Source organism: Syzygium oleosum, unplaced genomic scaffold (genome assembly GCF_021117445.2).
Source record: "Syzygium oleosum isolate NSW1041296 unplaced genomic scaffold, Sole_v2.1 Sole_v2.10, whole genome shotgun sequence".
Classification (NCBI taxonomy): Eukaryota; Viridiplantae; Streptophyta; class Magnoliopsida; order Myrtales; family Myrtaceae; genus Syzygium; species Syzygium oleosum.
This window is the reverse complement of record NW_026607494.1, coordinates 5,417,336-5,432,152: the sequence shown is the minus strand read 5'-3', so window position 1 is coordinate 5,432,152 and position 14,817 is coordinate 5,417,336. Positions and strand designations below refer to the sequence as shown.

General features: G+C 45.6%; 2 protein-coding genes across 5 annotated transcripts; both read right to left on the bottom strand.

Annotated features, from left to right (window-relative positions):
- Positions 1-1,552: 1,552 nt before the first annotated feature.
- On the bottom strand, positions 1,553-5,054 carry LOC115683287 (FT-interacting protein 7). Its single transcript, XM_030607755.2, has one exon. The coding sequence runs from the start codon at positions 4,901-4,903 to the stop codon at positions 1,691-1,693; it is 3,213 nt and encodes a 1,070-aa protein (XP_030463615.2). The 5' UTR covers positions 4,904-5,054; the 3' UTR covers positions 1,553-1,690.
- A 2,282-nt stretch (positions 5,055-7,336) lies between these two features.
- LOC115683386 (double-stranded RNA-binding protein 1-like) lies at positions 7,337-14,817 on the bottom strand. 4 transcript variants are annotated; one of them, XR_008817360.1, is made up of 7 exons: positions 14,411-14,817; positions 12,271-12,483; positions 11,521-11,756; positions 11,184-11,412; positions 9,809-9,991; positions 8,621-9,238; positions 7,703-7,765 (listed from the first exon to the last, which is right to left on the bottom strand). XR_008817360.1 is itself a non-coding variant. In XM_056315530.1 (7 exons), exons 1-6 carry the CDS (start codon positions 14,709-14,711, stop codon positions 8,874-8,876), a joined length of 1,527 nt encoding a protein of 508 aa, XP_056171505.1. In that variant the 5' UTR covers positions 14,712-14,817; the 3' UTR covers positions 7,703-7,765; positions 8,853-8,873. The 4 variants fall into 4 exon arrangements, 3 of the variants coding, with proteins under 3 accessions (XP_030463782.2, XP_056171505.1, XP_030463781.2); XM_056315530.1 differs by having other exon boundaries at positions 8,853-9,238; XM_030607922.2 differs by lacking the exon at positions 8,621-9,238 and having other exon boundaries at positions 7,337-7,765.

The window sequence follows — 14,817 nt, the reverse complement described above, 5'->3', positions numbered from 1 at the left end:
GTTAAATATATATTTTTATATATACATTATAAATTATTATTTTTAAATTTGATTTAAATCAACAAATAAAATAAATAATAATAAAAAGCCTAGAATTTACTTCGTGTCCTGGAAAAATAAATAATAATAAAAATAATGGCGCGCATCGGGAGGGAGAGGAGGAGCTGTCTACTAGAGGAGTTCTTGGTCCATGAAACGGAGGAGGGTGTTGGTGAGTCCAGGGTCTGAGGGTGGGGATTCGGGAGGATGCGAAGGAAGAAGATGAGAAACGGTGAGGAGATAGACGCAACCGGTGTTCCTCTTCAAGGCCTCCTCCTCGGCAGACATTGTTAGTGCGAGCAAAGAAGAGACATCGAGAATCGAGAGGGGGAGGGAGTACAGAGCGTGAATGAAGGCACTATGAAGATGAGAATAGAAGATTAGGATTTTCTTTCACCCTTTTCTTTTTTTTTTTTATATAAATTTACACTTTGACCCCTAATTTTTTGAAAATTTATAAATTTGACCCCGTGCGTATCGGAATTGCGTGCCGGGATTCCGGACTCGCGTGTCGGCAACGTGTCCGGCGCGTTGACCGCGTGTCGGATTTTCGACACCTGTTGACCGCGTGTCAGAATGCGTCAGACACGTGTCACGTGTCGGACACCGACACGTCGGCCTCCTAAACGTGTCCATGCTACATGGGCTATACCAGCATAGACTCTCCATGTTCTCTGGTGCATAAGAAACTTAATATCATCTGCTCATCATACCCGAAAAGACAAGGCTCCGCTAAATATTCATCTCAAGTGGCAGACAAGGCAATATGTTAGAAATTCGGGTTAATTAAAAAAAAAAGCATAAATTTTAGGTCGAGGGACAATTCTGGCCCGAACTTTTTTTTGTTCCATAAAAAAGCATCAACTTTAGGTCGAGGGACAATTCTGACCCGAACTTTTTTTTGTCTCGTAAAAAAGCACCAACTTTCATTTAAATCCCAAATTTGGCGCCCTATTGACTTTCTATCTGAAGTTACCCTTGTTTGAGAAAAAAAAGTTATGGTGGTGAGCCTAGTGAATCTCTTTCATGGCGTCTGTCGACAGACGGTGGTCTACAGCTTCAGATTACGACAAAACGACGAAATTTGGCCAGAAAGATTCAATCTGGAGATTTTTTTGACTTGTCGGTGAAGTTAAGGAGACGAACAGTTTCACTGTTATTCTTCAAGCTGTGGTTCAGAGAATAAGACAATGAATAATGCTTTAAATCCAGTCAGCAAGTCACGTGGATTTATTGCTAAGGTGGAATAGTCAAATTGGAAAATCAATGGTTTTAAGTCAATAAGGGCCAGATTTGGGATTTAAGTGAAAGTTGGTGCTTTTTTACAAGACAAAAAAAAGTTCGGTCCAGAATTATCCCTCAAACTAAAGTTGGTGCTTTTTTACGGGACAAAAAAAAGCTCGGGCCATAATTATTCATTGACCTAAAGTTGATGCTTTTTTATGGAACAAAAAAAAGTTCGGTCAAAATTGTCCATCGACCTAAAATTGAATATTTTTTTTGGAATTAACCCCAGAAATTCAAAAGATTACAATAGCTACTGGTAACAGAGAGACTAGTGTTGTGAGCTACTGATGTGATGTGCTCTGCAAAAGCATGAACGAAAATGAGCCGTACCGAGCCTATACTAATACTCACTTTTGAAGTGCTCTTACATCAAACGGTCAGAAAGGGCAGGCAACCTCCGGAAGAAGTTCAAAACCGGCGATGGCATCCGATCTCGGAATATCGGGTGCCGGAAATAGTAGAACCCCGATGCCATCGCCACCATCTTCGTCGGCACCAAGTACAGTATCACCGCCACCATGAAGCACAGCAGGATGAAGATCCCCGTGGCCCTCGGGTCGCGCCACGTCACTAGCGCCTGCACCCTCTCCCCCTGCGTGGCGAGGTCCCCGAGCATCGTCTGCACACGTGCCCCAAGCACGCGCAGCTTGTCATACCTCACGCGCACGGCGTCCGGTGGCCTCATGCTCGGCACCTGGTCGAACTCCTCATCGAGCTCCTCGCGGTCTGCGGTGTCGGCCAGAGACATCTTTGGGTCGAAGTGCGGGAGCTTGTCCCGGCCCCGGAACCGGTAGTTCCACGCCCCGATCACAAACACGTAGAATGCTATCGTGGGTACGATCAGGTCCGGGAACCAGACCAGCATGATCAGCAGCGCGTGCACGAGCGCCGTAGCCGTCGGGTTCTTCCACCCGCGCGTGTCCTCGATCCAGCGGACCACGTCGATCAGCCCGGCGAGCACGTTGATGATCCGCAACCAGTTCGCGCGCACCTTGCGCATGCTGAACGTGTGCGAGTCGGCGTCTAGCATGTACAGCACCACCTCGCGCTTGAGCGGCGGCTCGGACCGGGACAAGTGCGCGGCCATGATCTTCGCCGCGGCGCTCCTCAGCAACTCCTGCTGGACCACTCCTAGGGGCCTGACGTGATGCATCAACGGCAACAGAGGCTGCGAGTACACATGCAGGACGTCGAGCGTCGGAGCCGTCCGCGCGAACCTTACGGCGATCTCCACTTCCCCCATTTTCTTCAGGCTAGCTTTCGACAACACGAGCAGCGGATACGAGTAGCGGTACACCCTGTTAGCCTGGAGCGTAGATATACGTATCCGTACTTTGCCGATGCGAAAATCGGGAGGCGCGGCGGCTTCTTGAGGACCGTCCGGCTCGAACGCTCCCCAGCTATCGAAGACTCCGATCGTCAGGACCGTGCACGGGTCGTAGACCCGCCACGTGTACTGCTCGTTCCACTTGGGATCCAACGTGTCGCATACGGTACGCGTGCGTACCCACTTGGGGCCGTACTTTGCGACGCAATACGCGTCCGTAGATCCCTTGCCGTTCGCGGTCTTCATCGGCAGCAAGTTCTTGCACCCGATGATCCCGAGCTCCACCGATCCGACCGGCGGCCTCCAAAGCTGCCTCGCCGTGGGCCGGTAGTCGCTGCACACGTGCGCCGCCTCGTCCATCACGTGATATCCCCCGTCGAAGCACAGCCTCAGGTGGACCCTGCCCTTGTACACGCTCTGCTGGCCGTTGTCGTCCTCGAACGTGAACCACCGCGACGCCACCTTACGGTCGTCCACGCGCCTCTCGATGGCCACGAGAGGGACGGTTGCGGCGCCGATCAGGACCGGCCCTCTGGGTAGCCGGTTCTCTATGGTGAAAATAAGGTTGTCGCTGAAAGGCTCGGCCGCCACGAACAGCAAGTCCTCGTTCCACGACGGGGCGCCGTCGCGGGCGACGGAGACCTTCGTCTTCTGTATTTGGAATCCGAGCTGCGCTTTGATCTGAAACGATAACTCATTCCTCGCCGCCGCCGCCAACGGCAGGACGTCCTGAGCCTCGAGCACGGTGGCTCTCAAGTACCAGAGCTTCGGCGACTGGTACACCTTGGCGCGCGCGTTCACGTCGCCGGCCGCGTCGGTCTTCCATGCGTCGGGGAAGGACTCGTCGGCCTGGGTGCCGATCCACGTGGCAAGCATCAGGTCGCCATGGTGGGCCCCGCCGCCTTCCAGCCGGTACCACTGCGGGGCCAGCGGGCTGTCCGGCGGGTCCCGCAGGGGGATCTCTGAGGCATCGAAGCAGATGCCGCCGAAGAACTTGTGGCCCGCCACGTCGGACGCGGAGCGGCGGTCCACGTGGAGGGATGGCGGGTCCCACACGGAGACTTCCAAGATGGAGGAGGACTCGGGGCCGTCGCGGCCGAAAGCGAATGTCTGGTCCCACTCGAAGAATGCGGTGGACGCGCTCTTGCGCGCGGGCTTGGACTTGACGTGAGCGCCGGAGACGACGATCTTCACGACGGGGCTTCCGTTGGTCGGCAAGTGCCGGGCTTTGACCACCCTGACGAAGAGGTAGTGCATCTTCTCCACCAGATCGAACGACGAACGTTCGATGACGACGCTGTCCAGCGAATCCATAGTGTAGGTCCTGGTCATCGGCTGCCTCGGCGGCATCGGCTGACAACAATGTGTCCCCGCGAATTTTACTTGGGGGACTGATGCCGAGACGGAAGCCGCCATCAGCTCCGGCGGCATGGGCGGTGGAGGCACCCACTGAGAGGCTGCATCCATTTCGGGCTCCATGGAAGTTCGTGATGGTGCCGGCGACGGTGGCGGTGCTTGCGAGTCTTCTGGATTTGCCTCTGCTGTTTCCGGCGGTTCTGCTTTGACAGTAGTTTCGACGTCTGGAGGAGCATTTTCAGGCGATGGTGGCGCCGGTGGCGGCACATCTTCGTTAGGTGGCTCTTCATTAGGCTTTGCGCCCTCAGCTGGTGGTGTGGCTTGAGATGTGGAACCGGCGGCTGCCGCCCCATCGGGTAGAGGCAGCGACTGCTCGGCAGGCTCGGGCGGCTTGGATTCAGCCTCCTGCGGCTGTGCCGCGTCGGCTTCCAGAGCCTTCGGTTCCTCCGCCGCGGGAGGATGCAGCGGCGGCGGAGGCTGCGGCGGCGGGACCTCAACCGTGTAATAGATCTTCAACCCGAGATTACCCTGGACCCAGCTGTACCAGTTCTTGCCACGGAGAGGGTAATAGATGAGGGCCTCCTCGCCCTTCCAGACGAACTGGGAGGAGCTGAGGCGGACGCGGCCGAGGGAGTTGTTGCGGGTGGTGGGGCCGTGGGCCTTGTCGTGGAGGACGTCGACCTCGAGCGCGTTGCCGAAGAAGTCGGCGGACCGGACGGCGAACTCGAGGACCTCGTCCCACCGGGGGGAGAGCTCCCTGACGGCGGTGCGGGTGCGCTTGCGCTGCCCGTGGAAGTGGGCGACCACGTAAGGGCTGGAAGCGCCCTGGCCGTCCTTGGGGGAGAGGTTGACGGCGTCCTCCACCTCCACGACCAGCTTCCGAACCACGGCCATTCCGGTCGGGAGGAGCTGCTGACGATGATCCGATGCTGGAGACACGTGCGTCTAACTGATCCCAAGTCGCAGATGACGATGTTGCATCTCTCTCTCTCTCTCTCTCTCTCTTGTGAAGGAGATGGAGGTGTTTAGTGAGAGAAAGATGGAGGTGGTGGGGGGTTGTAATTCTTAACTTGAAGTGGAAGAAGCAGCAGCTGCTTTAAGGTGGCCTTTTGTGCTTTGCTTGTCGAGATCAAAGATGGTACTTTTGCTTCTTTATGATTATGAAGCTGAAGATTCCTGTGCTTGCCATTGCCAAAGCCTATGCTTTCTTGCTGGCCACCCCCATCCGACGGTAGAGAGAGAGAGAGAGAGAGAGAGAGAGTAAAACAATTTTTCAAAGCAATTTGATGAGTGGAGTGCAGTTGCGACCAGAGATTTGGGGGGGTCGGTTTGCTTTTTCGAAAGATGGGGGGAGTTCTTGTGGACGAACCTTTTTTGAATCACCACCGACCGAGATCTTGTCGCTCCCACATCATCATCCCATGCAACGATGGATCTCACGTTAAACCCATCGAATCCAACGGTCCACATTCGTTTTATTGGAGGTACTAGATTCACTGATTAATTTTCGGGACATAGTGTATAAGAAGTCTTAAAACTTGCCACCAAAATATAATTGATTCATAAAACATTCAAAAACTGCGATTAAGTCGTAGGATTTGTCGAATTTGTGCGGTCAAGTCGTTCCATTAAAACGATGTCGTAAAAAAGTGAGGGGATCGGCCGCAAGGTCATTGGACAATAATGACACGAGAATTATTCTCCATGAATCACAGACGGTCGGCGATCAAGAGGGTTTAGAAGCTTCATTGGAGCACCGCCAAAGAAATGTTCAGTGATTCTCACAAATAACGTGCCAACCATGGTATTTGATAACAAGATAGAACTTTGCATGCGACTATGGTAATGTTTGGTCATCCTAATAGACCAGGGCATGCATCCTGAAGAAATGCATGAACACCTGGTAATTTCTTTATAGAAAAGAAATTGATCACTTAAAAGGAGATTGCATGATATATTCCAATCATATGATATCGCAGATACCTACGTATTATGTAATTGATAATGTGGTGCACATCTCGAATTGGATTAACAATGAATACTCACTAGAAGAAGTGAATTGCCTGTGAAGCACGATGACCAGCTCCAACAAAGCCGACCGCCAGCCGGGTCAAGATCACCTCGCGGCAATCACCTGAGGACGGCGACCACCTCCCGGCGGTGCTTGCCTGTCCATTGATATTTTTTCATGTACGCCTTTCATTGCTAATCACAATCACAATACATCACCGTTAGAAGATGAGACTTCTCTAGGTTGATTTGATGTTCGAACGAAAATAAGACGACGGTTATTTGCAAGTCTCTCTCTCTCAAACAAGTCTTTGGCTCGAGTTGGCTTATATTGACATTGTATTCTCTCTTTTTACCATCGTTTCAGCTCATCCCGATGAACCCAAAACTCATCATCATTTCTAGAGGACTCCAAACACTCACTTCATTTTAAGCTGAATTGTGGTCACCATATCTAATCGACTTCACGAATGCAAAGCGGGGCTCCTCTCTTTCGGAGAAGCAATTCACCTGTGAACTTTTGCTATGCTTGAATAGCGTAGGAATTACATAATCTAATCGAAGAACTTGCGGGAAACGCTACGATGCCGTCGATCTAGTGACAAAATGAGTCAAAGACGATGATTACGGAAGTAGAAACGAGCTCGCGACATCGATTGCACAAGTCAATGAATCACCTCGTGGTTTTCGTCCCCAAAAGAAATCGGCATTCATGTGTGCCTCTTGGATTTGTCAAATCGAAAGTAAAAAATTTCCAGCTTTTGCCTTCCTTGCAACCATCTAAATCCTACACGGCCTCCGCGCATCATACACCGCTCACTTTTTCCTCCTTTTGATCCCCCCCTTTACTCGTCTCTCACACGTAGTCGAACATCCTTTATCATGCGATTAAGCGGAGGATCGTTGTTAACACGCCTTTTGACGAAATTCACACGCCTTTTGACGAAATTCACGTCTCCTTTTTGTTGGATTCGAGGTCCTTTTTGCCCATAATTCCGATAATGTAATGGTGCTTTATACCCACCTTTTCTTCTCCAAGTTGAGCTTTGCCTTAGTGGGGATGCACAGGTTCTTGAACTTTTCTACATTATGCACCCCATGGTCTGATCTTTTACCGTAAGTCATGACCTGGAAACAAGTCACAAAGTTATGACAAATACAGAGCTACCACAGATGACAAGGCTATCTTGATCTGCCTGACAGATCGCTAAACCTTCATTTCATTTGATCGAGATATCACCCCAAAATGGATCGGAGGAAGGCTATTTGCCAGTGCACTCCTGGCCGGTTTGTGATTTGAAAGACGCGTGCTCCAACTGATTCGAACGACAGCCAATTTCGTCACGTTGTAATTGTAACGGGAATGAAATTGCAAAAAGGGAACATCTCTCCCATCACTAATCCTACAAAGAATGAACACCCTGCATCCTGAGAAGTTCTCGTAGCGGCATGGGGCAAATTTATGTACAAAGGGAACTAATTTCTGAGTCACTAAAAGAGTAAGATGAGCTTCCGAGTTCGTTTCTACAAGGGCAATGCCTCTACTTTTACCAGACAAAGTTATCTTAGATGGCCACACTAAGATCAAGCGTAACCAAATAAAATGCTAAGTCTTTCTTTTCTTATTCTGTTGGCTCTCCTCGTTGCTGCCAACCGCCTCCTCTTCTTCATCTTGTTCCGGCATTTTTGCGTCTTCGCTTCCATTGTCTACAACTAATCCATCCTTCTTGTGCTCCTGTCTCCTTTCTGCCAATGCAGAAACAGGATGTCAACCCTATAGGCTCGAGCTAGACAGGAGAGAATTAACATACAATTGCACGAAGAGGCATAATCTAGAGTTCAAGAGCAAAGGTTGGCAGGAGGACGAGCTGGTTCATCAGAATGAGTTTCAAGTCACCCACTGTAATGATCATTCAACTAAAGCCACTAGCGCTGACGAGGGCACTACAAGTCTGGAGTTCACTTCAGCATTAAGATCACTCACAATACAAAGGCACAAGGTGCCATGAATAATCATGTGAAAGCAATATAGATCCCACAAACAAAGTGCTAAAGGCACTAGGTCGGCCTCTTGCTTCCAAAGATACTTTTACTGTGACTAACTGCTCGAAAAAGAAGAGACAATGACACAATCCAAGTGATGCATGGCTAATGAGAAAAATCACCATCTCAAAAGCCAAAACCAATTACTTGAAAGCATCCACGGGAACATTCCTATAAGTTTTAGGATTTTCCGTAGTTGGCATGCGTGGTGTCAAAAAAACTTAACATTGATACACGGGCTCCATAATTTAAAGAAATTTAAATCACCCAGAGAGACATCACATCTTTAAAATGAGGAAGGCTGCAAGAAGACAGGAGTCATCACGGGATAACAAAAGGAGAAGATTTTTTGATCCAGGAGACAAGATGATTCCAATGTTCAACCATCCACTCAAATACATCATTCTTTATCGAAATTCAAAAAGAATCCTAATTGAATGGGGAAAATTAGATTTAATACATGGAAACTACAATTTGGAATTCCGTAATGAAATTAAGAGCGACCTAACACTTATGCCTGTGCAGTATTTCAAAAAATCCTGTACTCTTAATACTTACATCATCAACAACATCAAGCAGTCCTGTTACTGAAAAGAGCCTCTCAAGAGCTTCAAGCACAAAAGGAACCTCCAAATGAGAACTTAACCTACGAGTACAAAAGCATCTGCTGTAGAGAAAACTTCCACTTTCACACATAGTAACCTTTTCCATCCATCTACTTATAGAGAATGATTAAAAGTAGATCTCCTTAAAAATATGCAGAAAATTATGAGCCTTGAACAACTATGACCTGTAAGATATTTCTTTAAGTTCAGGTTGCGTGGCCCATATAACTTGGATCTGCACTTACAGCAACCCAGTTTTCATCTCTCCGAACTATTCTCTGCAAAGGAATTGCCATGTTTGATTTGCATGGATACACCCTAACCACATTTTTTGATAAGCCATTCAATTCAGCTAGCAGCTGAGCAGTGGAGTCGTTAACCGCATCGGTGAAATGGGGGAGGGAAGAGGATGAGGATGAAGCATCTTCAGACGAAGAGGGAACAGCTAGGGACGGATCCCTCAGATGAGCATTTGACATGTTTGGTATGAATTGATCAGTAGATCCCCATATGAATGTATCTAATCCACTAGATGGACCTGGGAGATTGTGGTGGCTAGCTTCAACATTCTCTGTCATTCAATTTAGATCAGAATTCTCGTGAGACAATGACTTTGTCTAATACTCAACGAGACATATCATGAACATGGCATTGGCATTGACAATTCCAGGCTACATCCCCTGCACATGAAAGCAACTAGCTTCTAGAAAATCCAATCATCTTGATTGGCTTAATCATCTCCCTACTTTATTTAAGTTCATGACTACACATCAATATAAGTCACTCTAGAAGGTCAAGGTCTCCATATCACAGATACTTGGGCCGAGTCCAGACACTTGTTGATAGCATCATAGATACAAGGAGTTCATAATGCCGGCAAAAACTCGGGAAACAGTCTAAAATTTTTCTCTAAGACTCTAAGCTTTGAAAAGATCTAGAAATAAAATGACTGAAAGAAAAGGCAATAGTTAGCCTACTAATTCACTGCGTAGTTATGTCAAGTTTATCTTCTTTTATCACACTATCCAGGCCCATGCTTATGCTGTTCAAGAGCAATGAAGAGCTAATAGCATGCAGATTTCATAATGTCAATTGATATAACTGTAAAAGAGGAGACAAAAATAAAACATTAAAACATTACCATTATCATCAATCTGTTTTCCATCAGAGCCACTATGATTTGAGATCACGTTGGGAGTAGGCCTGATCGTGACCTTCTGCTGGTACCCAGTACTGTCATCTGCCAGCGAGCAATGTGATGACAAAGCCGCCTTTTCTCTTTGAAGAACAGGGGATTGGGAAGTAGAGCTTGCACTTATTTTCCCTAAACAAATCAATAGCAAAGGAGTCATCTTAATGATATATTTGTAAACACTCAAAATGATAAGGAAAAGATAATTTCATTTTAATGTGAACATATATGTCTCCAAACATAAAATTTGATTCTAAAAATATAATTCTTTTCAAGCGACAAATTCTACTCAATTCAAAGCATCTGGATTTCACACCACTACTGTCTTCCAAACATCTTAGAAAATTCCTATAAGTTGAGGACCTTTCCACTACCAGTAGAAAATAGCATAGTTCCATAGGAACTCATTAGCTAAAGACTCGAGTAAAATGGGTTTGGTCTTGCACGAATCCTACTGGTCTAAGAGATGAACAACAAGGTCAAGAAACAAAGCAGCCTTTAGCTTACAGAAAAACCTGGTACTGCAGAATTATCCGTACACAGAATATGTTTCACTACGATAAGTCAATTGTTTATCTAGATTGATTAAAAATCATTTGCCAATTGCCATGGCTTGATGTCATCTTTCCATTATCCCCATTCTTTCCCTAACATAATATAAATGCTGAGACAGAATTGATTCGTAGAGGAAAACGGCTTAAAGAAATGATGAAGCTGGATCTAGCTTAAACCTCATAGCACACACGGCCTCAAAGCAAGTATGCATTTAAAGTCAGCCACAACTTGAACATCAGAATGATATCTACATTCTAAAAAAAAGGACACCAGAATGGCATAATCTTGTCCAGGTTTTGCTGTCATGCAAAAACTAATCAAATCAGCCTCTTACACCATTTAGCATGAATGGTAGACTCCAGAATGTCAGCTATTTTTCAGTTACTTAAATCAGACAGCACAGGAAAGAAAACCGTGAAATAAAACTTTCAAGATAACTATCTCTCTAAACCATGAAAAAGACTGCTATTAATCTATCTCATGGTAATTGTTTACACCACATTTTTTTTGCTACAAGAGCAACTTAAGGCAAATTACTCATTCTTGAAGACAAGTACTTTACATAACAGTTTGGAAAAGAAGCAAAAAGTTACTACTAAATAGATTTCTCTCACTTCATGAAGACACCACAGCATGCCATGATGCAGATAATGACAAGAATGGCCTCAATTAATGTCAATCAAGTTGTCTTTTTCCAGTAGTTAATCCAGCATAATACCATACTGACTGCTTAAAGAAAAGTAATGCAAAAAAGAAATGAGTAACTTACCGGATGTACGCTCTTTGAGAATGATGTAAGCAACTTTTGCAGCACTAGTCTCTGCCATCTTTTTGGTTCTTGCTTCTTGCCCTTTAAAACTCTCTCCTTCTATCTCCACAGTTGAAATAAAAATTGGAATATGACTTTCGCCACATCTGACTGTATCATAAACTGGCAGGCTATGACCTTGTTTCTGAGTAAATTCTTGCAAAAGACTCTTGTATAAACCACAATCAACCTGGAAAATAAAGAAGGAACAAAGTGACGAACAGATCAAAAAATTTGAAGAGATTCTCCACTCATAAGGATACAGACATAATCAGCAACAACTGCATTTTTTAATTACCTCCTGAAATGTATCAGACGACAATGACATCAGAGCAATCCTGGCAGCTGCATGTTCGGCTTCTTTCAATGTATTAAAGAACTCCACAGTTTCATAGGTTCTTCCATCTATTGAAACTTTGCACCGAAAGCGACGGGCATGTGGCGGACCCTCATGCTCAGAACAATATGTAGGCAGAGCAAGATTCCTCTTTTGAGCAAATGTTTGCAGTTGGTTTTTATACAAATGCTGCATATCTATAATGTCAAACAAGTTCACAAGTTAGGAAGTTAGGCTTCCTCACCACAGAAACCCCATGTATGCCTTAAACAGGCAATGCAATAAATGACTGTATTCTTTAATGCAGTGAAAGGGCAAGACAGTTTGAGCACATTCTATACAATCCTTTTAATTTCCAAGGAGGCAACCAGGGTAAAGGGACGGGTTGAGCAACCCAATCCTTCATATGATCCATATTTTACTAAAGGGCAACAAAAATGCCACCATCAGGAGAAGGGAGCCCATTATCTTTCACCTCCCACAAGATCTTTGCAGTCGACTCCTTGTCTACTTTGTGAATCAGAATCAGCAAAAAGAATCACTTCATTGATCTGATACCTGATCTTAACTATCAAAGGTTTGTCTTTTAAGGAAAGCAACTTTCAATCTACTCGAAAAGAAGATTATGTTGGCTTCAACATTATCAATTTGAATAGACAGGGACTGATTATCCTGCTTATGGCATCAATGCTCATTCATCTTGCAACTGACCTTTTACAGTTGTATTATTGTTGGCGATTGAGCTGCTCTCAGCGGGTTTAGACATTTCATTGCTCTCTGGTAGTTCTGGCTGCTGTTTCTCCAAATTGGCAAGTAAATGGCTCTCAGCGACTTCTGAAATTTCATTTATCTCTGGTTTTTTTGGCTGCACTTTCTGTAAATCGGCAAGCAAATGGTCTAACATTGTACTTTCACTTGAAGCACCTGCATAAGTGAACCCAATGGGAGAAGCATATAAGTGACAAGACAAAAGTGCTTGTCAATACCCCGTACTTCATTCCACTTGCGACTTTAGTCAGAACCATTCAATCATCCCACCAATATATATCACTTCGTTTCCAGACTTTTGACATTTTAATCTATAAACATGACATTCTTTACCAACCATAACACATCAACATCGTTATGATTGCATCCATCTCAACTTAACTATATCATTATATGTAAACCTAAGGAGTGATGATAATAGCCAACACTCAAAGAACAAGTCTCTCTAGTTTTAGGAGAATATAGGCAATATTAGAGACATGTATACACGTGATGACTCTAGCAACAGGAACGTGTAAAATGAGGCGTGACATGATGATTTGCATGCCACTACTACAAAGGTGCACATTTTTTTAATCATATCTTGAAGCAAATGGTCCATGAACTAACACTTTAATCAGCTGAGCTACCTACCAAAGAAGCATAAAAAATATGTATACCCAACAACTGGATCAGAATTTCCCCTAAAAATATATAACTTCAACATATGCTGGACAACAGCGAAAGAATATGCATGATATAGGTTGTACGCCCATTTCCTAACAAATTGTACTTTTTTTGAAAAAACAGTTTGTCACATGGTGTCGTAGCATTTGTCCAAAATGAGAACTTGTACTCCCTCTTATTATTGTTCTGCTTGTTCTCCTGTTAATGTGTTCTTATCTCCTGTAGTTTATTTGGTGGGGTTTATGTCAATATCTCGTGTTCATAGATAATATTTGGCTTAGATGCAATTAAGAAATGTTTGAAATACACTATAGGCTCGCCCGTTTCCTATCAAATTAAACTCTTGGAACAAATTGTTTCCTAACATCGGAAAACATAAAAGGAAAGAATATATCAACACTCAACAGGCAACAATATAATGACACAACAATCGATCCTTAGGTTCTCAATTCTTCCTACACTTAAACCAATGGGACAGAATTCTAACTTTCTTCTTGTTCCCTTTAGCCAATTTCTCAATGGAAAATCAAAAGCTTTGACTGAACTTCCAGGGGACGACGATTCTTGACACATCATCAAGTGCGTGTCATAACACTTTCATGTCGCCTATTAGCTCAAACAATATTCTATTTGCTTAATATTTTGGTTTTGTCAAAAGGTCAATATGTAACATTGTATCTAAGCCGGTGTCAGCTTCGAGTTAATTGTGGCAAGTCATGTTAGTTTTTAACTTCCCTCGGTAAAACAATTCGATTCACATCGTCAGTAAAACAGCTCAATAATATTCTATACGATTAAGATTTAGGTTTTGTCAAAAGATGCGCATAAGTTGCGTTGGATTTGAGTTAATTGCGGTATGGCCATGTTAGTTTCGCCTTTCTGTCAGTAATTTTGAGATACTCGTATCGCGATTGAATCGTGCTTGCGTCATAGTGCGAATAACACGTCCAAGAATACTTGCTCAACCTTAGAAGCATCTTACATATACTAGCAGCTGGCAATACATTTTCAATCTCTAGCCATTAGGAGGACTCGCAATACCAAAATGCGGTACAGTATCCCAGAATGAACTCCAATCTTCCTCTTTCCCTCGAAAAATTACGCCTACAGTAATTTGACAAGAGTTTCAAACGGGCACAATCCTGTTAAGGTAACAAAAATCGACATAACCGTGTCAAATTTCTTAACCCTCTCGCATCTTTTTCATCTCCGCCCACAAGGTGAGTTCCTACCGATATCCCCCAAGCGCAAAAAAAAAAAAAAAACAAACAAACTTGAAGCAATCGTTCGTGACCCTGTCACTCGACATATGAAATTTGGCGACATCGTCAACCACGATCGCAACAATAACACAGAAATCACTCATCCAAAACAGATATGGATTTCGCATTTCAAAAAGACAAGTTGCTGCGCTTACCCGTGCCGGCAGCGTCATCGCCGCCGTCGCCGGACGGAGGGGGAGGAGGAGGAGGCGCGACTCGGGGCGGTTCCCTGGGAGGAGGCCGCGGCGCGGACCAGTGGTCGAAGGCGAGCCTGGCGGCCTCGTTCTGGGCCTCCTTGGAGGATTTGCAGGGGTCCGGGGTCCGGAAGGAGACGCCGTTCACGGAGACGGTGCCGGTGAAGCGAGGCATGTGGTCGGGGCCTTCCTTCACGGCCGCGTACTCCGGCAAGCCCCATGATCGCTGGTGGCACAGCTCTTGCAGCTTCGATTTGTACATTCTTCTCTTCGCTCGCCGCTCCGATTGCGAGCAAAGGTGGCCGGTGCGCTCGCGTTGTTTTCGCAGAATCGCAGGTGTGGGCAGAGAGAGAGAGGGACAACGTATG